Source organism: Epinephelus lanceolatus, chromosome 18 (assembly GCF_041903045.1).
Source record: "Epinephelus lanceolatus isolate andai-2023 chromosome 18, ASM4190304v1, whole genome shotgun sequence".
NCBI lineage: Eukaryota > Metazoa > Chordata > Actinopteri > Perciformes > Serranidae > Epinephelus > Epinephelus lanceolatus.
In genome coordinates, this window is record NC_135751.1 from 7,190,780 (window position 1) to 7,217,641 (window position 26,862).

General features: G+C 39.2%; 1 protein-coding gene across 1 annotated transcript in view; it reads right to left on the reverse strand.

Annotated features, from left to right (window-relative positions):
* rgs9a (regulator of G protein signaling 9a) overlaps nucleotides 1–26,862 on the reverse strand; it is a 30,326-nt gene that overhangs the window by 1,706 nt on the left and 1,758 nt on the right. Inside the window, exons 2-16 of the mRNA XM_033643829.2 lie at nucleotides 22,552–22,648; nucleotides 16,564–16,614; nucleotides 16,332–16,438; nucleotides 13,473–13,524; nucleotides 13,063–13,121; nucleotides 11,578–11,654; nucleotides 10,777–10,858; nucleotides 9,327–9,389; nucleotides 6,880–6,909; nucleotides 6,625–6,686; nucleotides 6,239–6,352; nucleotides 5,363–5,478; nucleotides 4,793–4,880; nucleotides 1,325–1,463; nucleotides 713–795 (exon numbers count right to left, since the gene is read on the reverse strand). Coding sequence (XP_033499720.1) covers nucleotides 713–795; nucleotides 1,325–1,463; nucleotides 4,793–4,880; nucleotides 5,363–5,478; nucleotides 6,239–6,352; nucleotides 6,625–6,686; nucleotides 6,880–6,909; nucleotides 9,327–9,389; nucleotides 10,777–10,858; nucleotides 11,578–11,654; nucleotides 13,063–13,121; nucleotides 13,473–13,524; nucleotides 16,332–16,438; nucleotides 16,564–16,614; nucleotides 22,552–22,648 — 1,220 coding nt within the window. The remainder of the gene's footprint in view (nucleotides 1–712; nucleotides 796–1,324; nucleotides 1,464–4,792; nucleotides 4,881–5,362; nucleotides 5,479–6,238; nucleotides 6,353–6,624; nucleotides 6,687–6,879; nucleotides 6,910–9,326; nucleotides 9,390–10,776; nucleotides 10,859–11,577; nucleotides 11,655–13,062; nucleotides 13,122–13,472; nucleotides 13,525–16,331; nucleotides 16,439–16,563; nucleotides 16,615–22,551; nucleotides 22,649–26,862) is intronic.

Here is a 26,862-nt window from a genome sequence, read left to right on the forward strand (position 1 = left end):
AATAGAGGTGAATCAATTTTCGAAAGCTTCAGAAGCTGACAAGTTCAACAGCAAACTTTTTCTTTGTGCACATTATTCTGGATAATGCACAGAGTTCAAATGTACCATTAGTTACTTATCAAGAAAACAACTTTTTAAGGTGATTTAACTGCTCCTTTATTGACAACGGCCATATTAACAACTCACATCAGGCGCCACTGCAACATTCACATTACCCATTACTTTCACAATAAGAGTCCCCCACTTCTTCTAATATGATAAACTTCATACCGGCAGTTGTGTAGAGCTACTTGGAATCATGCAACTAGTATACAAACATAAGCATATTAACACCTTTAGTTTTTGGCCTGCAAATTCCATTGTATGTTATTTTATTTGGAAGCACTGCCAAGAGCATTTTTAACCTTAGGCTGCAAGTTTCTTGTTTAGCCTGTAAGCATTTTTCTGACCTTGTAAGTAGATGCTGTAATGCCCATTTAGGTTAGTGTGTGTTTGAATCTGTCATAAAACCTGACAAATACTTCAGTCTATACAGAGTGTTGGCATAAGTAAGTACCCGGCTGCGAGGTAGACATGTCAAGCAGAATCATACGAATATTTTGAAGTCTTTATGTACATAAGGAAAAGGAACATGGTGAACATGTGGTCAACATGTATTCATGTGCAGTGATTGCTAGATATTAGAAAGGTAAGGTAGGAATCAGCCACCAACCTGAAGTTATGAGCCTCAGGGTTCAGTGCCTTCTTCTGGATGTCTTTGTATACTGGTGACTTGAGGTAACGGAAGAAAGTATCCTGTAACAATGAAAGAACATGAGACTGCAGCTGACCTTAGCTTCAATAAACAAAAGTGCCTTTAATCTGAAAATGTGGACATAATTTGTATCACAAATGATATACAGAAATATTAAATGCTGTAGCCTTGACTTAAAGAAACAATGTCAAGTTTCCTATCCTTACACCGATCCGGCCAATTGTAAGCAGCACCTCTGAATGTCAGCTCATCAACTGCCTCACACAGTTGTCAATCATGTTGTAAAATCCCTGTTTCATAGCATTAAATAACTATTTAAAACCAAACTTATCAGAAAAACGAATATTTGAAACTACCTTAAATACCAGAAACCGTCTAGATAGATAGATAGATAGATAGATAGATAGATAGATAGATAGAACAGAGAGCCAGACATCCCAGTAGATCATACCCTTAACTGTCAGATGCTTATTGGTATTAACTACCATAAAAGGTGAATTGTATGCATTATTAGCTTGAGGTCAGAAAACAGAGACCTTTTGCCTCCTTAAAAACAACACACAGACACACCTTTTTCATGAGCAGGAAGACGTGTGTCTGAGCTGCTTCCAGCACGTAGCGGTGAGGATGCTCAAGCCCTTTCACTGTCAGACCCATTGTCCTGCCATCAATGTTGATCCAGCGGGGGGCGCCAGGGGCCAGGAAGGTCCTGAACACACAGACACTCAGGGTCAACCGGCTCGGACACTTTATGTTCTCAATCGGCTATATGAGGGACAAGGTCCACACTGTTTTCTGCACGTTAGAATATTTCCCATTCTGAATTTGTGTTTTCTCTTGCTTCTTCTATCTGGATTGAACTGGGTGTGGCTCTGTTGGAAAAAGGTAAGTGGTAAGTGGCAGTTGGTGGGTTGTTTGCTGATGCTGGCATGGGTGCAGATCTGATGACAGGTTTGGGGGGGACACAATCAGTTGTGATTTTTTTTTTTTTTTTTTTAATTGCACGCATGCAAATCATGCCCACAGAGCGCTTGAGATTGCCAGCATATTTCATGATTTCATAGACGCTCATCACCAAGTCATTCAAAAAGCACTACACAGAGAATCATATGCTTACCTTTACTGTTTATTTCTCTTAAAAAGCCAACAGTACATGGAGCCAGCCATCCCCCTCCTTTTCACTGCTTCCCTGTTAGTTAATGCTACTTCTTGTTTCAGGGTCTCAGGCATGTTATGTCCACTCACGTTCTCATCTCTAGCCTCTCACAGATTCCCAATTCTCCTCATCATCTTCCCTTTTTTTTCCTAGTATATGGGACTACTGTATACATTTGTTCAATTTCAATCATTTAGGTTATTTAGAATTGGGGGGGACAATTTGTGTTTTTCAGAAATTGGGGGGGACATGTCCCCCCCATCCCCCCCCCCCCCCCCCCGGGATCTGCACCCATGGATGCTGGCAGCACATAAATCAATTTGATCAGCCCACACCCACACAGCCCTGAGAGCAGAGTGCCTTTTTTCCACTGTGAAAGTCTTAATAAATGATACCTCAGGAAATCTGATATTTTCCTGACTTTATCTTTTATTGTTTCTTACTTATTCATGAAAATGTCATTTAAAAGGTAATTTCACAGCGGGGTTTGACTGTCCTCTCTGATTGAAAGTTTCAGTCAGTTTCACCCCTGACCACAGGCAGCATCCCTGATGAGTCCTGCTGGGTGTGGCACAGACAGATAAGCAGTTGCACCTGTAACCTCATCCAACAGTGATGTCACAGTGTCCTGGGGTACACTTCTACACTAATGCAGCAAGATGATTAGTTAAAATCATTTGAATTTTTTCACGACTCCCCCATTTGCATTTCATTAAGGCTTAAAGTTACGAATAATCAAGGGTATATAGTATGGGTGTAGCTACAGCTTTTGCTATTTCAGTGTGATTTCAGGTTATGAAAGTTAATTGTAACATTTTGGTCACCTACAAAAGTCTTGCTCAGCATTTGTTAGTACTCAACCCTCAAAGGATAACCAGTTTTTCCAGTTTGTACATTTTGTTTTTTGTGGTTTTAACCCTATTTTTTGCCCGCAAAAATTAGCCTTAGCATTACCATTACCACAGTTAACCTGCTTTGTAAATGCACCATGCTAACCAAGCTAGCAGATAGCGCTAGGATTATCTCGCCTACTTCAGAATCTGAGATGGCAATGGCCAAAATACATATCCTGCAATGTAAAATGCAGTGGAAGTGTGAACCAGAATTAACGCCCCTCTGTTGTATGCTTCCACACACCAGTCAAGTTTCTCTCACAATTTACATTCATGTCTGTGAAAACATTGGTGCTTTACACACATTTACCCCCGGCAGCACAGAAGACCTTTACTATCAGCACAGTTTCAAGGTGGGGACCCAAGATGAATGTCACCAATTACATATCCTCTTCTGTTCCTGAGATATGACGTTGAATAATGGCCAAAAAAGGTTTTTCATGGAGAACATTATGATGTCACAGTGAAGCTGACCTTTGACCTTTTGAATATAAAAATGTCATCAATCATTTTATTATCCTATTAGACATTTGTATGAAGTTTTGTCATAAATAGCATATGAATTCTTGGGTTATGGCCAAAAACATATTTTGTGAGGTCACAGTGACCTTTGACCACAACATTCTGATCAGTTTATTTTTCAGTCCAAGTAGTTGTGCCAAATTTAAAGAAATTCCCTTAAGGTGTTTTTGAGATATCACGTTCACAAGAATGAGACAAATGGAAGGTCACATTAACCTTGAGCTTTGACCACCAAAATCCAATCAGTTCATTGTTGGGTCAAAGTAAATGTTTGTGCCAAATTTGAAGAAATCTCTTGAGATATCATGTTCACAAGAATGAGGCAGATGAGGTCCCAAGGAGCTTGACCTTTGACCATTAAAATCTAATCAGTCCATCATTGAGTCCAAGTGAACGTTTGTGCCAAATTTAAAGAAATTCCCTCAAGCTATTTTTGAGATATCAAGTTCATGAGAATGAGATGAATGCAAGGTTATGGCAACCTTGACCTTTGACGTATGACCATCAAAAACTAATCAGTCCATTTCCAGTCCAGGTGGACATTTGTGCCAAATTTTAAGTAATTCCCTTAGGTTCACTAGAATGGGACGCACAGATGGACAACTCAAAACACAATGCCTCCGGCCATGACTATCACTGGCACAGGGGCATAGAAATATGGCACAGTACAGTGCTGGATAACTCCCACCACCCATGTGTTTTTAAATTGAATGCTTAATTAGAACTGAGTTAGGGGTAGGCCTGGGTAGGGTAGAGTCATGAGGATAACAATGACTCTGTTTCTTTATGGCTTACAAACATGCTGTTTGTGTACAGCCCTGCCTCAGTTGTGTACATAGTCTGCTCCTTTAGTACATATCAAACAATTTTTCTTCATACAAAGTACACATGTCCTCTGAGAAAAACCTGAGCAGCAGTGACACTCACTGATCCTTAAAGTCTGATCAAGACCTATCTGACAAATGGTGAATGATGGAGAAAAGGACAAAATGACCTGTTAAAGAGAACAAGAACATAACACAGCAGACTATGACAGAGCACAATCAGCATACTGTATGTACAGTATACAGACAGATATATGTGAATATCTCCAGAGGATTCTCTTCTTAATGTTCATAACAAAAGAAAGACACGTGTACATGTACATGTGAGCCAGTAGTTAGTATCTGACAGTGGATATCTCAAACACACACACACCCACACACACACACACATCAACCTCGCTTACAGTGGACTGCTGGTCTAAGTTACCAACAGGGAGACTTGTGTTTCCAGTCATTTTGAAAAAACAAAAATAGAATAGAAACTTTTCTTTAAAGGTATTGTATTGTATTGTATTGTATTGTATTGGTACCACATTATTATTTAAAAAGTGTTTTTTGTAATATTTTTTTCTCACACTCACACACACACACACACACACACACACACACACACAGACAGAGTCCATTTTTGTCTTTCTCTTACTTGAAAATGGACTCAGCTTTTGATGACATGGAAGATGCAGTTCCCCACTTCAGTTCTTCAGCTGCTTCCCAAAAAGCCAAGTTCTCCCCTGAGACACATACACAATTTACATACAATATATACATTTGGGCACAGATTTCTACTTTTTCTATTTTTTTTACCCAATACCTGCATCAAAGGGTAACTTCTGTATTTTTCAACCTGAAAACTATATTTTTCATCTTTTTGTGTCTAAGTGACTAATAAGAACAACAACTTCTAAACTGGTCAACTGCTGAGATATACCACTGCGGCTAACAGCATCAAAACTGATTGCAATGTAATCCCTGCAGACAATTGAGCACCATCAATTTACATTCAAAAGTGTGTGTTTTTGCCACCGACAGGCTCAGATTTTTAAGTGTCTGACAACATTACCAGGACCAGGATTACCAATGTACCCACAACAAGGGCAAGGGTTCCAGAGAGAGTGATGTTTAGAAACTCCAAACATCCCTAAACTCAACCATCCCAGAAATGCTCAGTCAGGTTTAACATGATTCCAGATGAAAGGTGTTTAATGATACATACCGCTGAACTCCTTCTTGAGGAAAACCTTAAAATCATCTCGGCCTCGTAGGTCGCTCAGCAGCTCGAACAAGCTGAAGGACCAGCGCTCGACTCGCATCTTCGTGGGAACCTCGACTCTGGACACAAACACAGGCTGAGTCATTCACTGGAAGTCTTACTACTCAGACATGACTGTGACGACTCAAGTTTGCGAGGTTTTTTTTTTGTGTGTGTGAGTGTCTTTGAGGGAGAGAGCCTTTGGAGGGAGTGAGAGGACGGAAACACCAAAGAGAGTCTCATGCTGGTGGCCTAAAATAAATGGTGCGACAATTTGTACTCAGTGTTAGCGAAATTGTCATCTTACACATCCCATGTGGAACAAGCTGCAAGATATAGAGTATAATTAATATATCGCCCACCCCTATCTGGACAGTTAACAAAAACACCTGGTTTTAGGGTAAGTAAGATGCCAGGCTGCATGAATAAGCATTACAATAATCCTCAAATTCTAGAAACAGCCCTAGTGTTCAGTCCTCTGGTTGCAAAGTTTCCATGTTGATAAAATTTCAACAAGACAGTTTACAGATTTGCATGGTTAAAATCTCTGGCCATGATGACAAGCTGGCGTAATGTTTGTGTGAAATTATTTAAAGTTCGCTGCTGGCCCCTTGGAGAACAAATAGTCTCTATAGTCACCATGTTACAAGGTAAAGCAATACATTGCAAGGTAACAAAATCAGGTTTCCATCCAAATCTAAAACAGGAGTTCACAATCTAAATTCATGGTAGAGGTCTGAAGGGCTTGACAATCACAGAGTGCTGTTTATTTAAGAGTGATAATCTTTATATATCTTCAAGATGAAGACAGACAGAAAGAGAAAATGCAGCAGTTCTCACCGTCTCATGTTGAGAGTCCAGTATGTATCATTGTCTGTTTGCCAGGGGTTGCTGGGTAGACAGGGAGCCAGGAACGGGTCGTGGTTTTTGTAGGTTGTGATGTACTTGGCCAGTCTGCAGAGACAGAACTATTATGACAACAGTAGAATTCACAGATCCTCCATGTTAGCGTTTTCTAACTGGTATAGCCATTGTTTATATGGTCACTAAATGCTGATAATCTAAAACTCCTGTTCTTGTATCTAAAATATATTTCATTATATACAATCATCATGTAATGAGGAGATATGGATTTCATAGTTATTAGAAAGTTGCAAGAAAACCCTTCAAATTATTTTTCAGTCATAGAAAGATTCCCAAATAGATAAGAAATCAGAGGAACTTACGCTCCGAGGGACACACTAGATTTGACCTTTGACCTCATGATAGCTTGTTGATAGAAGATGTTCTAGAATAAAAGAGAAACACAAATAAAATTGTAATTGTGTCAAAGTTTTATAAATCAGAGAATATCAAACTATCCACTGTTAAATCTGGAGACAGGTGCCCATTTGGGATTTTGCGGGTGCTGTGATAAAATCAAATACTACATCACTGAGTGTATTTTTAAACATCATTACTTATCAAAAACTGTGACTTACCATGCGTCTGTACATGTCAAAGGTGATTTTCTACAAAACAAGAAAAAAAATTGTTTACACGGGAATAGACTGCATCACACCTAAAGAAAGCTACTCAGAAAACTACTACTGTTAAAGCACAAATGGATGGATGGGAAAAAAACAGTCCCTCCAGGGTAAATGATTCTTGATCTTGCTTTTTTGTGTGATTATTGCAGCATAAAATTAATACCTTTGCAGGAGCTTTTCAGAAAAATGGACTATGAGTAAGATCCTGCCTACAGACCTGTGTAATAAAGAATTACAGAAAGAGTGAACTAGATTACCGCCACACTGACCCTGACCTTTTACCTTTGACCACAAAATTCTAATAAATTCATCCTTGGGTCTAAATGGATTTTATGCCCACTTTGAAAAAAATTCCCTCAAGGTGTTCCTCAGACATCATGTCCATGAGAATGAGACAGATCAGGTTATGGTGACCTTGACCATGGACCACCAAATTCTTATGAGTTCATCCTTGAGTCCAAATGGAAGTTTGTGCCAAATTTGAGGAAATTCCCTCAAGGCCTTTTTGAGATATTGTACTCACGAAAATGAGATGAATACAAAGTCACAGTGACCTTGACCTTGGACCACCAAATTCTTATCAGTTCATTCTTGAGCCTAAATGGATTCTCTCAAGGTGTTGAGATATTGTGTTCACAAGAATGAGACGCATCAGGTTACAGTGATCTTGACATTTGACTTCTGACCACCAAAATTTAATTAGTTTATCCTTAAATCCAAGTGGACATTGTGCCAAATTTGAGGAAAATCTCTCAAGGTATTCCAGCTATCACCGGTGTGGAGACATGAAGATGTCTAAACTTGGCTAGTTGAAATTGTAGGTTTCATTGGATTGACCTGGTTTTGTTTCGTCTTATAGACCTATTTTATGCTGTAAAGTAAAAATTGTAAGTATTTTTTCCATATGACAAATTTGTTATGGAATTATTGCAGGAATTAGACAAAATTGCAAACCTCGACAATTATGCTGTGTCTAGTTGATTATACATTAATCATTATAATCCCAACATCACAACTTCCTGGAGAGACTGACTAAAGACTACATAGAATACAAGTTTAAGAGAGTAATTTACACATAAAAATGAGAACTCAATAAAAACACTCAATACTATCTTATTTTCTTAAGGCTTTACTTTCTTATCTTTATAACTGCAAGGAGATCTGTGGAAAGAGAAACAGACAGGACAAGGAAATGTCATGAATAAAGGTTCTCTTCACATAAGAACTACATAGGTTATGCACTTACTAATACAATTCAAAACACCATCATTGTGTTAGATTCTCCAAATTACAGTTTTTCAAAGGGGTAGCACAAACAAAGTAGCAATCTTCCTTGCTACCTTTAAGGACAAAGAGAGGTCTCTTCACATCTTGAACCTTCTGACAAAATGCTTCCGTTGGTTGTTTATCTGCTCATTCTAGGTATGGGTTTGTTTTTTTTTTGTTTTTTTTAAAAATCTTTTCTTTAATTTCTACACTATATGTGTTCCGGTGTATTCTACAGTGTATTCTGGAACAGTAAAAGTGAAGTCATTTAATGGAAATAATTTGTCCTCTTCAAGTTAACATGAAGGGAATTGTCCTCTTGTAGAACACGTTTCAACCTAAGCTTTCTTGGATTTGATAAGAACCTTAAATCAACTTAGCGCTCCTGAGATAGTGCAAGCAGCAGGTTTGCCAAACTTCTTCCAAGGAAAGAGTAATAGAAGCTTCTCAAACTGCTTGGAACAGTGTTTCTCACATTTTACCGTGAATTATAATGTTAGTGTTACCTCAAACAGTAACACAAGAGTCTCGTTGACAATTTCATTATACTAGAAGCTTATGGCCATCACGGTCAAATATTTCATGTTTGCTTCAGACACATTTTTCCATCAGTTTGGCACTAACTGCTGCAGCATCAATGAGCTTTTGTTATGGAGCAGGTGTTAATGAGAGTAGTGCCATCAGAGCATTGTCAAAGTGTTCTGTCACTGCCATGACAACCAAAACACATTTATCAGATTTGCATTCATGTATCAAATAAATAAATTTACACGGGTGTACAAAGCTCCAATTTCACCCACTGTCAATAACACAGCACAGAAGATGAGAAATCTGCAAAAATGTGTTGAGTGTGATAAAAAGTGGATGGATCTGTTTAAAAGGACAGGAAATATAGGAAATGAAAGAGAAATGAAGGGTGGAGGAGAGGAGAAGAAAGGAGTGATAGATTAAGAGAGAGTCACTGAGGTTCTAGTCTCTAAGTGGATGTGTCTGTAGAGATCAGTCCAGCAGTATTACTCTCCAGGTTAAGCTCCTGTAAGTTTCTTAGAAGACCAGCTGACCTCAATCTCTCCACTCTATGTGTGTGTGTGTGTGTGTGTGTGTGCATGTTTTTGTGTTTACTGACCTGTTACCTCATCTGCATTGGGATCAATGAGACGCTCTGGACCACAGTCCAAAGCACTGTGAGTACGACGCTGTAAACACCCAAGACAGACTCATGAATAATGTACGGTCAAAATAATACATCTGCATTTTTCTGCTGCTAATGTAGATATAGATATAGTAATATGCATTTATATGGATCATATATATTGCTCCGATTTTTCACAGATTTAAATTAAAGATTTCAAATTTTTAGTGCTCTTAGTAGATATATTTCACTTGAAGTCACAAATTTGTTGAAATCTGTGTTACTGAGCATTTCTCCTTTTCCTGTCGCAGCAATATGATATGGTGACAGGTGGCTTCAGTTCATAACGCAGCCAGACAGCACCTGCTGTGGTGGTGCGATACACCGCTGGATGGCATCAAGTTGAAATGCTGCCAACATAGAATAAGGATAATAATAATAATAATAATAATAATAAATAAGGAGCTGGGAAGTTCCTTTAGGGCAGGCGGGAGGGTTGGTGGAATGGTCCATCAGACCCTAGACTTTCAAAGCAAAACCATGATGTTTTTTTTCTAAACTTAATCCCATGCTTTTTTTGACATTCTGTTGGTGTTGGTAGTGGAGTCTGGATATCAACAGCAGACTCAAGAAGATACCTAGTGCACAATATGTAGGCAAGTAAGGCAACTGACAAAGCAGTGATATGTGATGACTTGGGGTGAGAATGTGTTGGTGTGGCATCTCAAGATGCTGATTAAACAGCATCACTACTACACAGGTGTGTCTTAGGATGGTCACAATAAAAAGACACTCTAAAATGTGCAGTTTGATCACACAGCACGATGCCACAGATGTCCCAAGTTTTGAGGGAATGTGCCATTGGCATGCTGACTACAGGAATGTCAACCACAGCTGTTGCCCATAAATTGAATGTTTTTTTTGTTTGTGACAAAAAGCCATCCCCAATGTCATTTCTGTGAATTTGGCAGTACATTTGACAGTTTGTGCAGAAGTCCCCTGGTTGGATGTACTTGGAGGTCAGTTGGATGTACTGCCAAATTCAGGGAAACACCAAATATGTCTTATGTTAGTGAAATGGACATTCAGTTCACGGACAACAGCTGTGGTGGACATTCCTGTAGTCAGCATGCCAATGGCCCGTTCCCTCAAAACTTCTGTGGCATTGTGTTGTGTGATCAAACTGCACATTTTAGAGTGACCATCCCAAGGCACACCTGCATAGTAATGATGCTGTTAAACCAGCATCTTGATATATCACACCTGACAGGTGGATGGATTATCCTGGAAAGGAAGAAGGGCTTATGGACACAGACTTTTACAAATTTGTGCTGAAAATTTGAGCAAAAGATATCTATTGAGTGTATAAAAAAGTCTTAGATCTTTAACTTTTACCTGTGAAAAATGGGCAAAAACAAAAGTGTTGCATTTAAATTTTTGTGTACACTGACCGGTGGCCTGTTCACTATCCAGTAAGCCCTCTCCTGGCAATCAAACACCACACGATCCGGCTTCTTTCTCTCCTTACCAGCCCTGAAACACACACACACACACACACACACACACACACACACACACACACACACACACACACACAAATATCAGGAAGGTGTGGGTGTCGAGAGGAACTAATTTAGCAAGTTCTAAAATCTAACTTATCAAAATGCTGACAGTGTTCACAGATTGGTGAGTTGAGCTGATTATACTTGTCTCTGAGTACAACATCTTACTTCTTAAGCCCCAGTTTGGGGGTCACAGCCCTGAGTGCTCTGATTACCACTGGGCACCACTGTTGCCATTACTCCCCACATCTCTTCTGGCTACTCTTTATATATTTGGTACTGGTACTAAAACAGTGTTATAGAATATGTAACCCTGCTCAGATGCTATTAGGTCTGTGCCTAGAATAACTGATGAACTACTCATGTTGGCTTCACTGTAAAATTTAACTATAGTGCTATGATGGCTGCAGAGGTGGCACATGGAGGACGCAAGTGCCTGGTTGACAAGTTTGTGATTATGGTGGAGTTTGCAGAGAGCTGAAGATATCATGAAACAGGTTGAAGAAAGCCTCAATAATCTTTTACTTATCAGTAACACACATCTAACAAGGACTTCTCCACTTAAAACCTGCTCACCACAATTACTGCTCTGTCACAGGGTAAAGTAAAGTGAATGACCCCCTAGATAATAATTTTGTAGAAAGAGAAAGTCCCTGAGATTGAATAGCGAGCTGTAATGGTTTCACCTACTTGTACTGCTCAGTGGCCTGCATCACAATAAAGTCCCACTTGTGGTTCAGCCATTCATGGAGGTGGTTGTAATGTGCCTGTTTAAAATACAAATACAGAGACAATATGAAGCAGCAAGTTGTAAAGGAGGAGACAGATCCAACAGTCAGAGGAATAAGGGCCTTTTCACACCTCAAAGTCCAAGTCAAGATTTGCATTTTTGTTTCATTGTTAAATGTATACATTTGATCTGCCTGGTTTGAGTTTTACATTGCAATTGTGCCAGCGCACTAAACAACGATACATGACATACCCATATCCTGTCGTCATCATCTGCGGGAGCTACATTTCCCTATACTTGACATTGACTGGCTTGTAGACAGGATCCCATCCTTTCATATCCTCTCCTTCTCATTCTCTCTGTAAATTATTGAAAGGTGTCTGAACTTTTGAGTCTTCATAAAATCGTCTCCTCCTCTCCTCATGTGCTACCACGACTCATTTTGTCATGCTATGTTGGTTATTGACAAACTGACAAACATCCGCTGGTACCGGCATCATATGTCCCAGAAGGATCTCAATGCTGATTTGTCTATCGCAGCATGATTTGGTCACTGAAGTTCAGATTTTTCAACTCTCACAAAAAACTGTATGACACAAAATTGCGTTATTCAGTTTATTCACACTGCTTCATTCGCCTATTTCGAGTCATTCACGGCGCATCCATCATGCCGCCTGGCAAGAATTTGCATCTAATCAGGTCTTTATATTGACTTTACATGTAATTCACTCATCCGAATTGTTTTATTCCAGCCTGGTGGGAACACAACTTAAGTACAGTAATCGTCACTCTCTGTTGACCAGCCACACACACTCTCACAGCACACTGACACACTACACTACTATTGCCACTTGAATTTGTTTGCCAAGAATTCCTGTAATTGCTCCGAAAGTCCAAACCATCCAAAAAAAATTTTCCCACTAGAAACAATTCACACCACAGATCAAACTAAATAGTCCAAAAGACTGGACCAAACGAGGTAGGTATAAAAGGGCCCCAAGGGACTTTGGGACTTTTCAGTTTGATCTGAAGCAAAAATAAATGTGGGAGACCTGGCTCGGACCACGGTCCGGACCAAACAGCCGAAACTTGATCCTACGAAAATTGGTGGTCTTGGTTCAGATCAAACTGAACTATGGTTCAGTTCATCTCTAGTGTTTAAACATCTTTGGGATGGTTCAAACTTTAGGACAAATTACAGGAAGTTTTGGCAGGCAATGTTCAAGTGAGTAGTGTAGCACCCTAGTTCAGACCTTGGTTCAGACTCTCAGGTGTGAAAAGGTCCCTAACAGAGATGTGAGAGACCAAATTCCTTTGGAAACAACGAGCCTTTAATCAGCCTTTCACATTTTTTTTTGCTTCACATGCAATGGAAACGGTACATTTGTTCCACAAGCACATACACACACATACTAACATGTTTATTTTTGTATTTGTTCACAAACCTGTTCATAGGGTTCCAGCATGCCTTTCTTGCGGATGTTTCTTTTTGCCAGGTAAATGGCTACAGTCAGAATGAAACAAAAGTCATTAATGATCACACATGTTACAAACATAAAACAGTTGTATAATGTAAACACTACTATTAAAAAGACTGATAACAGTTTCATATGCAACTCCAGCACACAGATGGAATGTGTTTAGCCTGGCTGCCTCTTACTGATGTTCTTCATCCAGATATGTCAAGTCACTTTTGGAATTTGATTAAAAACCACAAGTATCTTCTTTCAAAGCAATGCACATAGTTTGTGCCTTGTTACACAACAGTCAATCAGGGTCCATCCTAAAAGATGGCTGAAGTCCCTGATTTTCCTCTTCAAATTAACCCCCACCCCATTAAACATACTGTACTCACCATAGTCACAGTCCTCTGCAACCCATTTCTGAGTAGGCCAGAAGTATGGGGTCTGAAAAGGTTTAGATTGGAAAGACAGCATTAGTGCTTATCTATCTATACATTGTTTTATTAGCCTTATACTTTATGGCTTTGTCTAATTTCATTATAATTGCTAATAAACATGATTTTTAATTGATGAATAGGTTTTTAAATATCTGCTACAGAAATGTCACATTACTTCTATTTTTGCTCTCAGAGACCGCCGTTGTAAAATCTGGTTAAATACAACCTGTTCTCATTCCAAGGTCATCAAATACCAATGACTTGTCATGCCCCTCTGCATCTCAAGAAACACCCTTTAGTGTCTATATGTGATGCACAGCTCTAATACACTGTACACATGGTACACATGTTGTGAAATGGTCACAGTTAGGTTTAGGCAACAGATTTATTTGATTAGGTTGACAAAAATATCATGTTTTGTGTTAAAATATAGAAGTACATTGATGGGATGGGTTTACATTGGAGTTCATGTCCGTGAACTTTAAATTGAAAGCCCAGGGTGTCTCATATAACATAACACATAAATGCTGAAGGATGCCTTTGCTGTGACAGGGGCATGACATAGCGTTGGTGTTTGATGACCTGGGGATGAGAACGGGTTGAGCAGGTTACAGTGTAAACAAAAAGATTAGCTTTAAAAGGAAAGAGGGCCTTACTGTTAAAAAGCATCCTAAAACCAAACCAGACACTGCTGCAGGTGTAAACAATAATTCCACCAGCCATGTGAGGTTTGAGACAATTATTATTTCTTACACACATAATACATTGAGTCAGTAGGCTCTTCAACATGAATTACTGAAAAGCTAAAAAAGAGTTATCCTCTGATCTTGCCAGGATATTTGAGCTGCTGTATTCATATTTGAAATTCTGCACTTCCCAGACAGCAAGAAGTTTTCTCTGAGGAAAACTCTTCACAGGATTCCTGCCAGTACGTCATGATGGACAGAGCTCTGCGTTTAAAGGGGATGAAAGTAATGAGTGTAATTGGCCATGACTGCCACAGTCTCTGACATGCCCATCTGTAATGCCTGATGCATTCTTTCTAATCCCTATTTAGATAATATAGCGCATGGTCTAAAGTGCATGGCACATGTGCATTTAGGGCGTGTCCAGCTCCACTTTGCCAGTTAAACAACACAAAGTAAGGCAAAAAGGCCAAACGGCTTGTATTTAGTCGCTAAATGAATCATAGGTGTGTTTTAGGCATAACATGGTACAATCAGAGTGTCATCACCCATTCCCTTTAAAGGCCAGGTGCACCTGCACCTGCACCTCGCGCACTGCTATTTGTGGTAAAATGTAGAAGCGAGCAGTTTTCTGCTGAGTACTATGGTCAGAGCAGTAATGTCACTGCAGTAAATATTGTGGGACATTTAGGCAGCAAAACTAAACATTGTAGATATAAGCTTGACAGAGGAAACAGAACTAAACCTTTATAACTAAAGTTACGCTGCTCCTTGTGTGTAAATGTGCACAGCATCTTTTTTAATGCAGAGTCAGACAGCCGACAAATTCACTTGCACCATGCACTTCATGTGCTTTAGATCATTTAAATAGTGCCCCCTTGACTGTATTTATTTATTTAGACATTTATTGATCAGGGACAAATGCATTAAACATTATTTCATATAAAATACAAAGCAGATGTCATGCATACAAGTTTCTAGCTGAAGCTAATTCGCAACCCCTGTCCCTGGTTAGGCTTTTGCTGTTAAAACAGAGTTCATGTGCAAAGTTAAAAACAGTTCAGAAACATTAATATACAAAACATATAGACAAAGACAGAATCAGGACATAAACAATAAGCAAAAACACAAAACAGTAAAGGGCAGTACACTAAATGAGTACAATAATATATAAAAGTCAATGTTCACAGGCTTGCTTCAGTTTCAGCCATCGTTTTACTTTTGTGTTAAAAGCCTTGAGCTCTGTCAATGTTTAGACCATGGTTTCTGTTGTTCAATGATATGATCGCTTTTTGCTGCCTTAACAAAGCAATGGGCCAACAACGTGCCTGAAAACCTCTCATTTTGAGACCTACATGCCCAGTGCCACGCTGCTGTTTTCGTGAAAGAAACGCAAAAAACAAAAACATAGTCTCAGATCTTGGGTCAGGTTTGTGTCTCAGATCAGACAGGACTAGTCAGATTCATCCAGGTCAGGTCTCAGCCCATGGGCGCCCACACACCCCTTTGATGGCTGAATAAAGAATTTAAAAAATGGTGCACTTGTAGATTGCATGTTAACCTAAAGAAGTTCCTCATTTGTCCTATATACCATGTAGACATCCAGGAAGTTTCCTGCCAAATGTCCTTCTGGTTTGGTGTGTCTCAAGCTCAGTCATCATTTTTGATTTGTGTACAAAGTATTACACTTTTAGTATATTTAAATTCACAAATAATAGCCATGAATTGCTGTGAGTTATCAGTATTTTTTCTTTCAGTAAATGAATAAATAAAGAAAGAAGAGGAATTTTAAAATAGCTCATCTCTACTAAGTGTGAGATTGGTTTTAACATTTAGGATGATGTCTTTTTCCAACACACTGTTTCAACTGAACATAAATCACACACTGATTTTATGATAGAACGTCACAGCGTGCTTTTTCTTAACAGCTTATTGTGATGACATCAAAACATCAGCAGTGAGCTGTGCAGGAGCTGGTGATTAGGCCATGCTGTTATTGTTTACCACAGTCAGTGAGTCTATCTTTAGTGAAGGAAAATACGTTCTAAATCCTGTTTCTCTGTGATGTTCAAATGCAACATTGATTCCAACTATTGGCAGCAAAGGAGAAGCCAGGATTTAGTTTTACCTGGAAGCGGTAGAGGCTGGTGTCATTGCACATGACCAGCTTCTTGTGGTTCTGAAGGGGATAGATGTAGCCATAGGCCACTAACATGGTGCCAAAGACCTCAGCCTCTGGAACACAGACAGGAAGAGGAAATTCATAGGTGAGGCAGTAAATGACACAATATGTTTTTAAAATAACTAACATGTGGTGATGTCATGTTTAAGTAACCAGTATGAGTTTTATAGCACTGTACCTTCTGTAGTGTTCTTCATCTTGTTGGTAATCCATGCAATGATGTCCTTACCTGTGTGGAAACAGAGATAAGCACTGAAACACTGCACACACAGTTAATGACAGACATTTTTCTATCAACTCGGTCTCACTCTGAAGTTGTTGAAAAGTGGCGCTCAGTCAGTGACTTCTGGCGTTAGACACGGACGAAAAAAAGCCATCCTTTCACGTAACCATGATACATGGCCGGTCACTATTATTGTTTAGTGGCACAAGACAGCATCAGGGGGACACAAGGCAGGACAAAGTTAAGGCAGTGGAAGGCCGAGTAGGGCGGGTGGTAGAGGTGGTTGATTAGTCCAACAACCTCCGCCTTTCAACTGGGGGGGCCTGTGTTCGCTTCCTGAAGGACTGTACAGCCAAATTCTGTTACTTTTTTTTAAAACCCAACCATGTCCTTTGGTTGACCAAACACTTGTGTGTGTTCGCAAAATGTAACCATGTGCGTTTGTTGTCAATTTGCAACAAACTATATTCCATTTCTGATAATATTTCCCCTCAAATCTCACACAATGGGCCTTCAAGTTCAATAATGTGTTTCCACCACCTTTCATGTAGAAGCCAAGTGACCATCATGACATCACGTCCCCAGTTAATGGTAGGGACGATAGGGACAAAATAACAGGCAGCAACAGTCAGGAGACATGACAACACACATTCACAACTAAAGGTGACTACTTGGCTTCTGCACCACCCAATCATTTGAAAACTGCAACTCACAGGAGAAGGCACTTAAACTCACAAACCACCTGAGTTCACAAGGGGGGGGGGGGGGGGGTATCCATGCTGACCTTTCCCTTGCCGCTCTCAGATCGGATTAAAAAGCTACTTTGGCTCCTAAAGCACTGTCCAGGACTCATCCAATTGTGGGCTGCCTTATTTAGCTTAGGTGTTAGCAGCTTAGACAGCAAGGCAGCCTGCCAGTGTCTTCACGCAGTCTATGCCTTAGATCATGCAGTGACCAAGTGCTGTCATTGTTGTCAAGCTGTGGTGTAGTGTAGGGTATACAGTACGCCCCTCTCTCTACAGCCATTTACAGTATATCCCCCTGTCAGCCAAATAGCCATTGGAATATACACTGATCATCCATAACATTAAAATGACTGGTGGGTGAAGTGAACAACATTGATCATCCCATTATGGTGCAATGCTCTGCTGGGAAATCTTTGGTGCTGGCATCCATGTGGCTGCCACTTGACGTGCTCCACCCATCCAAATAGACCATGCACACCCCACCTCCCAGGCAATGGACTCCTCAAAAGCCCCACCAACAGGCAAATGCGCCATGCAACACTGCAGGAACTGCTCAGAAATGGCCTGAGGAAGGTGACAAAGAGCTCAAGGCATCAACCTAGCCTCCAACATCCCCAGATCCCAATCTGATTGAGCCTGTGTGGGACAACCAACCAACCAACCCCAACCAAGAACTGACAGGTCTCACAGGATCCGCCACCAAATTCCTGGTGCCAGACACCACAGAGGTCCTGTGTCCAAGCCTCGACAGATCAGAGCCAAGTCCGATCCAAGGAGGCCCCACCGAGTGCACACATGCATATAAGCTCCTTAAGCAGAGTTCCATTGTATGATGGATATTGTGAAATGAGTCATGATTTTAGTGGGAGTGGTTATTTTTGCATTACATCTTCACTGAAAAAAATATAAAGATTATAAATATGGGATTTTAGCTGGGGCCTGTGTCAAACAAGAATGTTTCCTTACATCTGATATATGATTTGTAGGCCCGGGCATCTCTGTATCATAGTATGGTGTGACACAGCTTACCTTTATCAAAAAACTGCAACGACTTCTTTCTATTTGGATATTGCACTTTGCCATATTGTTAGCATTTGATAATATTTTGATTAATTATGCATCCCCACTTTTAATATACATGAGGTGTCAGAGTGCATAAAAAGCATTAAAATAGAGCCTGTTTATCAAAAAAGCACCAGGGGTATAGAGATAAAGAGGGACGAATTCTTATACTCTTAGCTAATCTGGCAGGACAAAATGTAATTTTATGTAACGTATATGCACCTAACATAGAAGATCCAGATTTTTTTCTACAACTTCAGAAAATCATATTGGATTTTGGTAATTTCCCAGTGATTCTAGGAGGGGATTATAACCAAGCACTTGATGTGTTTCTAAATAGATCTGGCCGGGCATCACCAGACCATCCAAGACTCAGGAAGCTATTAAATCACTATGTAAGGATATAGGGCTTCATGATGTCTGGAGACTTTTAAACCCTGATGGCCGAGATTACACATTCTTTTCACACAGACACTCAGTTTATTCGCGTATTGATTATTTCCTGATTTCACATGCTCTGATTGAAAATACTGGTACTTGTAATATAGGCACATTAGCCATGACAGACCATGCTCCTGTTGATCTAGTTGTTGCCTTAGGTGAGGCACAAGAGAGATCTAAAGGATGGCGAATGAACACAAGTGTGTTACAGAATGAGAATCTGTGCGCTAATCTTAAAAAACATACTTCGAAATAAACAATGGTACAGCCAATCAGATTATTGTATGGGATATTTTTAAATCTTATATATGTGGTGTCATTATACAGCAAACAGCCTTAATAAGGAAACAGGATAAGATAAAAATGACTCAGTATGAAGAAGAAATTAAAAGGCTAGAAAGTGAATTTTGGGAAAAGCCAAACAATGCTAGCCTTGCTAATTTAGTTAAGACTAAATACAAACTAAATACTATACTCACAAAAAAGCTGAATATTCTCTCTATAGATTAAAACAAAAATTGTATGAATCTGGTGAAAAAGCCAGCAAACTACTGGCTAGTCAGTTGAAAGCCAGAAAAGCTGCTCATCAAATAGGGGCAATTAGAGACAAAACTGGCGCTCTCATTACTAATCACAAAGAAATTAACAGTGTGTTTAAACAGTTCTATGAAGAGCTTTATAGGTCAGAGGGTGAACTGGATTTAGATAAAGCAAAAAAATTCTTTGAACATTTAAATCTCCCTAAGCTATCAGAAGAAGATATAAGGTATCTGGAACATCCGATAACACTTGAAGAGGTGAATAAAACAATACAATGCCTGCCTTCGGGGAAAACCCCAGGTATAGATGGGATCCCAAGTGAATTTCACAAGTGGTTTGCAGAGGATCTTGGCCCTGAGATGCTCAAAACATTTAGCTCAGCCATTGATATGGGGCAACTCCCACCTTCGATGACAGAGTCAGTAATTACCCTTATATTGAAAAAGAGAAAAGATCCCCTGGAGTGTGGAAGTTATAGACCAATTAGCCTACTATGCTGTGATGAAAAGCTTTTTACAAAAATCTTTGCAATCAGAATAAACAATGTAATAGCTTCCATCATTCATCCAGATCAGGTGGGGTTTGTGAAAGGCAGATAGTCTCAGACACTTACTTCATTTAATCTGGAAAGTCAAGGACTTAGATACTCCAACAGCTGCTTTGTCTCTAGATGCAAACAAAGCATTTGATCGTGTTAGCTGGAGCTACCTCATTTTTGCCTTACAAGAATTTGGTTTTGGTTTGGGACTTCAGAACATTATTAAGCTCATCTATAGCCAGCCTAAATCTATGGTAACAACTAATGGTCTGAGGTCAGAGGCTTTTGTAGCAGGACGAGGGACAAAACAGGGAGACCACTCTCACCACTCTTGGTTATTATAGCACTGGAACCCCTTGCAGAAGCCATAAGATCAAACAAATCAATCACAGGAATAACAATGGGTGGTCAAGAAAACAAATTATTAATTTTTGCAGATGACATTTTGGCCTTGATATTGGATCCTCAGAAGTCGGTGCCCGCCATTTTGGAAACTATCAACTCATTCTCATCCATATCGAGATACATGATCAATTGGAATAAGTCTGAAGTGATGCCACTTTGCAAAAGCTGTTACAAAAGTAATTTTCTAAACTGGAAATTTAAGTGGGTAGCTAAAAATTTAAAATACCTTGGGATCCTTTTGAATCCAGGACTAGTGAATATGATATTGGATAACTTCAATCCAGTATTGGCTAAAATAGAACTTCTACTCAAGGGATGGGATAAATTACAAATATCATTATGGGGGAGAATACAAGCTATAAAAATGGTCATAGCCCCAAAGTTGAACTACCTTTTAAGCATGATACCGTTAAATATCCCAGTGACCATTTTCAAAACCATAGATAAAATGTTCAATCAGTTTATCTGGGCTGGGAAAAGGGCGAGAATGAAAATAACAAGACTACAAGCTAAAGTAGAATGTGGGGGTCTGAGACTCCCTAATATGAGGCTCTGCCAGGAAGCATTTATAGGGGCCCAGATAACATCCCTACTCTCAAATAGAAAGGACAAACCTCTATGGGTGAATTTAGAAGAAGAATTAAATGCTCCATTTAAAGCAGCAGACTATCTGAGCCATAGGCCAAAGTTACAAGGACAGAATCCTATAATCTCTAATACAAGGGACATCTGGCACCATATGCATAAGAAAGAAGGAGTATCTCCTTTTCTTACAGGCTCATCATCAATATGGAATAACCCTTTATTAAAAATAGGGGGAAAGGTGTTCTTCTGGAGAGTGGCATACTAAAGGAATTGAGCATATCCAATGTCTCTACCACAACAATATTTTAAAATCATTTGAAGAATTAAAGGAAACATACGACCTGCATAACAGAGATTTCTGGAAATTCTTACAGCTCAGGGATTGCATGTCTAAGGCAGTCCCCAGAGGTGTTGAACTGCTAATCCAATCTCCTATCTCCTCTAAATTTATATTATTAAGTACAATGCCTCACTTTGTGGGTAAAATTTATAATCATCTTATTAGTGGGTTTAAGGGTAATACAACAGGCTTAAAGGTTGTGTGGGAAAGAGACTTGGGAATAACTTATGAGGAGGAAGAATGGAGCAGATTGACTGGGGAGATGCTAAGTCCAATGAGAGATGCCAGGTCCAAACTCATCCAGTTTAAAATATTCAATAGACTATACTGGACACCAATGAGGATGAACAGACTTAGGTTGAGTGAGTCAAACCTGTGTTGGCGCTGCAAAACAGATAAAGGAGATCTTCTCCACATGTTCCTTTACTGCCCCAATTTAACTGCCTACTGGCAGAGGGTTACAGAAAAGATCATAGATAGTCTAGGTACAAATATCAATCTTACTCCCGCGTTATGTCTCCTGAATAGTATGAAAGGAAACAAGAGAATAAATGAGAAAAAAGCACAGTGGCTAAAGGTAGCACTCACCACTTCTAAAAGAGTCATATTGAGGCATTGGGCAGGAAAAAATAACCCGACCTACTCTGAATGGCTCAATGCATTAACAGAAATAGCCTCATATGAACAATTAATATATAAAATAAATGGTAAGATAGATATTTACACAGAAATTTGGGAACCATTTTTAACACAAATCAGGAATGGACAATCCGGGACTGGAAACTAAAACCTGTTAATTAACTATTACTGTTTCTCAGTGCATCTGTTTGACTGACGGCTGGGGGGGGGGGGGGGGGGATTCATTTTATTCATTTCGATTCATTTCATTTTGTTTGTTTGTTTTAATGATACCATTATATTCATTCAAATGAAATCCACATCAACTGTATAATGACTGTATGTGTATGGGCGGTGCTCACATTGTCACAGGTCAGTTTATTTTTGTCATAATTCAGTGATGTGTAGAGAACCCTCTCACCTAGAGGTGTGTTGGTTTTAGTTATTTTGTGAATGTATGATGTGTACTAATAAGAAAAAAAAAAGAAAAAGCACCAGGGGGAGGATCCTAGGACTAATCCCTGAATGTCCCCAAATCCTAGAGATGTCCCTGCGTACATATGTGGGGACAAATGTGTAATAAATGATCTTTACACAATTCTATACTTTTAGAAGCTAAGGAACATTTTCAGGCTTTGTCAGTGTGTTTTTGTTTGTCTCAGTCTCACCAGTGACGACATGTGGGATGGTAGTGACATTGAGTTTCTGCTCTGAGCCCTTGACCCCAGTGTTTGGGTCCTGCATCTCAACCACAATGGCCTCCAGCTGAAAGCAGAAGAAGAGCAAAGATGTTAGTGTAGCATTCAGCAAAAGAGAGAAATCAGCCACCGGATAAACACTGGTAAATTCCTGTTCTCTGTTTGGTAAACAAATAAATCCGTTAACATATATGTTTGACAACATCAACAGGAAGGAAATTTCTGGATTTAAATCAGAGAGTGAATCTATCGGTAGATTTTCATATTTGTGCCAGTAATTGAGGTTACATGTTTGAACAGATAAGATGAATTAGTAGAATCTTAGTGAGAGAAAGATTGTAGAGTGTCATAATGTTTAATTACCTTGTTTTTGATAACTTTCAGTGTATGATTAAAATGTCACAATGTGACAACTATCTCCATTAAAAACCTGAAGTTTATTCATCTTGCATGTATCAGTCGTCATCAGGTAATGCATATGTTGTGTATGGAACCTCAAAATGTTTAATATGAAATCTGAGGGGAAAAAAAATAATAATGTGTTACAACACAACACATTATTAAATATTATTTAATTATTAATTTCACAGTTCACAGTTGCGTATGCATTTTGTTGCCTTTAAGTCAATTGCACATAGCAGCTCTGTATAAGTTTGCCTGAATCCCAGTGAAACCTTCTCAGTACTTTTTATCTGGTATGTGTCATTATCTATGCCAAGACGGTTATGGTTTGGTTCAGTTTGTTTATCTATTTGTTTGTCTGCAAGGTTACAAAAAAACTATTAATTGGGATTTGGTGACTTGGTGAAGCATGGGACAGGAAAGAACCTATTAAATTTTGGAGCAAATCCAAATCACAGGATTGATACATCAATTATTTTTTTCTTTAGTTTTCATATTGTAAAACTACATAACTGTGTGGATGACATGCAGATTTATATTACAATATATCCAGATGATTATGAACCAACAGAGTCAATAAACTAGAAAAGTGCACTAAGTAGAGTGCAGATTTCCTGGAGATTCTGGTTCTATTCCAGCTGCAGCACTGCTACCGGAACCAATCATGGCCACTCGAGAAAATGCACACAGCACCACCCCTAGATGTATTTTTTGAAGTGCGGCATTTCCCGCCAGTGTGTTTTGGCCTTTACAGTCAAGATAGCTGCGAAGATACCAAAAACAGGGATTTTTTTCATCTCATAGTGTGCCTATAGTCCTTTAGTGGATCATAACATATTGGGTAACAAACTTTTCTATGGAGATAATAAGCGATAGTAAAAAGTATCTTTACAGGTCTCTGTAAAAATTCTGTTAGACGATTGCAGCAAATTCATAATGCTGCTGCCTGAGTCCTCACTGAAACCAAGAAAGTTAAAAACACATCGCACCAGTTCTTCGAGCTTTGCACAGACTCCCTGTGCATCAAAGAGTTTATTTCAAAATACTTTTAATAACTCACAAAGTACTGACTGGTTTGTGGCCAAAATTAGTACATATCACCGATATGCTGTTCTGTTATGGGCCATCCAGAGCTCCTAGATCATCTGGGACAGGTTTGCTCACCATACCCAGAGTCTGAATCAGACATACAGTGGCAGCTTTCAATCTCTATACTCACAGATTTGGAATAAACATTTTGACACAGGACCACTCTAACAGGTAGCAGTTGAGAGTCAGTCATGTATATTTTAAAACACATTTAGAATAACAGCAATGATCACAAGGTTGCTATATTTTTTTTTATTAATTTCAAGGTTATGCAACATTTGCCACTTTAGGTAAAAGTTGGCAGACAATTAAAGACACTACTGTAAATATTCCCATCCACCACCACACCCCCCACACTTGTGCACTGCAGTGATGTCACACTACTTCCTGTACTACCTCTCCATGTTGCAGTGAATGTGATATGCTAGCAGGTTATCCATAGAGCTCTATGCTGAGAAAGGACTGCATTCATATTACATACATATTATTGTCTTCTGATCAGACATCTGATGAGAGTTACTATTTTGAATGAATCTAGGACTTTTACTTGAAACATATTATAATTTAAATTGTGTTACTCCTACTTTTTCAGTCAGTGCAATCCATTAGAAATATGTGTTCATCCTTCCACTGTGAGGCAGCTGTTGCTCGTGATTTACATGTAAATGAGTGTTATGACTCATCGGTGACATGTGATGAGGTCACTTTCACTTCCCCAAACACCACATCCTACACATGCTTCCTCACAGAATAAAGCCTCTTACTCAGGGTCGAATCATACTGCCTCATTAATATGTAATCAGATTAAATTAAAAACCTTCTGTCTTATAGTTTTGGAATCTGTGATGATGAAGCTGTAGCTTGGATGGGGGAGTAGGTTGTTCATTATTGCAAGGTTGGTGGCTTGATTACTGTGGTGTCCTTTTTTGCATGAATTTATTTGATAATGAAGTTGCCAAGTCAACCTAGTGTTAGACACCATGAAAATGTAACTCTTCAAAAAGGCAAAAGACATACCACATATAAACACAGTGCATACAGTATACACATACAGAGGCACTGTCTGTGGCACATAAACAGTAATATAGGCTATGTAAATACAAAGAGGCAACCTCCAGGGCTGAAAAATGAAGCCAAAATGAAGTGCCCAAAACTGCAGTTCATCAAACAGCCACTTTTGGGTGGCTTCAAAAGCCAGTCAATGCCCATAGACCCACATGTTACAATGCACAACTTTACAGCAGGAATAAACATGTTGACAACCTGGTACAAAAAAAAACAATTTTGATCTCTACAGCCATTTTTTCAACATCATGACAACTATACTGGGGACAAAACTTTGTGTAAGTCACCCATTTACATTTACATTTACATTACCCATTACTGAGCAGCCCTATGGGGCACAGGCCCAGGGCCCAGGGGCCCAAAGTGTCAGGCCCCCCCTGGCCTTGAGATGCAAAACAGCTGCAAAAAGACACAAAGAGACTCACAATGACTATTAAAAGGGGCAAAACAGTGACAAAGAGACACAACGTGACCACAAAGAGGCCCATTACAACTGCTAAGAGACACAAAAATACCACAAGCAGGTACAAAACAACTTCAAATAGATGCAAAATGACCACAAAGACACACAAAACCACAGCAAGATGGGTAACAACTAGACATGCAAACAACAAAAAGAGGATAAACAGCTATAAAATCTGTCTCGCCCCTGGGTACAGGGTTCTCACAACTTTTTACCAATGAATTTTTTTTAACTTTTCCTGAACTTCTCCATAATATTTTACCCCACTTTTTACTTTAAAGTACAACTTTAAGTTAAAATAGGTCACGTTTGCCCTTTATAACAATTAATAACGAGGCTCTTACTCCTGCAACAATTAGTCAATTAATTGATAAAGTGATTGTAAATTGAAATAACCTTATCCACCATTTTCAATAATTGATTAATTGTTTCAGTTATTTTCCAAGTGAAATTGCCAAACATTTGCTGGTTCCAGCTTCTTAAATGTGAGAATTTTCTACTTTTCAATTATAATAGTAAACTAGTCCATACCCGGGGATGTGATATGTACAGAGGAATACAAAATCAAAAACAGTATATTAGAGGAGATGTAAAATCAGACCACTGTAAATGCACTGTGTAATAAATATTGATGTAAGACAAACAATGCACACTGTATTCAGAAACATGGTTTATGGCAAAATACATGCGGCATACAGCATAGTTTTGGCTGACGGCACAGAGGCCGTGTGCGGGCACACAGTTACACACATACCGGTTTCGATCTGCAAGTGTTGGAGATAAAGGCTTCCCAGCCAAACTGTGGTCCCAGCACAGGTGTTTTCGAAGTGGTCTCCGCGCATGCGCAGCTCGCGCTGCTAATGGTGCTCACAGTATGAATGGGTAGTGGACAAAACGTGAATATAAACAGTAGAAATGTGGGAAAAATGCAAAAATGGCATCGTGGCTGTCTGCACATAACCAAGATGAAAGTCTATGTGCAAGTTCAGAGAAGTAGGTCAAAGCAGTGAGGAGGAAAACGGATGATGACAGACAGACAGACGGAGGGACGGAGGGACAGAGGTTTCTCCATTTAATAGTAGGATAGTAGGATAGGATAGAATAGGATAATAGTAGGATAGGATAGGATAGGATAGGATAGGATGAGGAGTACTTGGGTTTTGGATTGTTGGTTGGACAGAAAGCAAGTTGAAAATGTCACTATGGGCTTTGTTATGATTATTATTCACCTTTTTTTGACACTTTATAAACTAAATGATTAA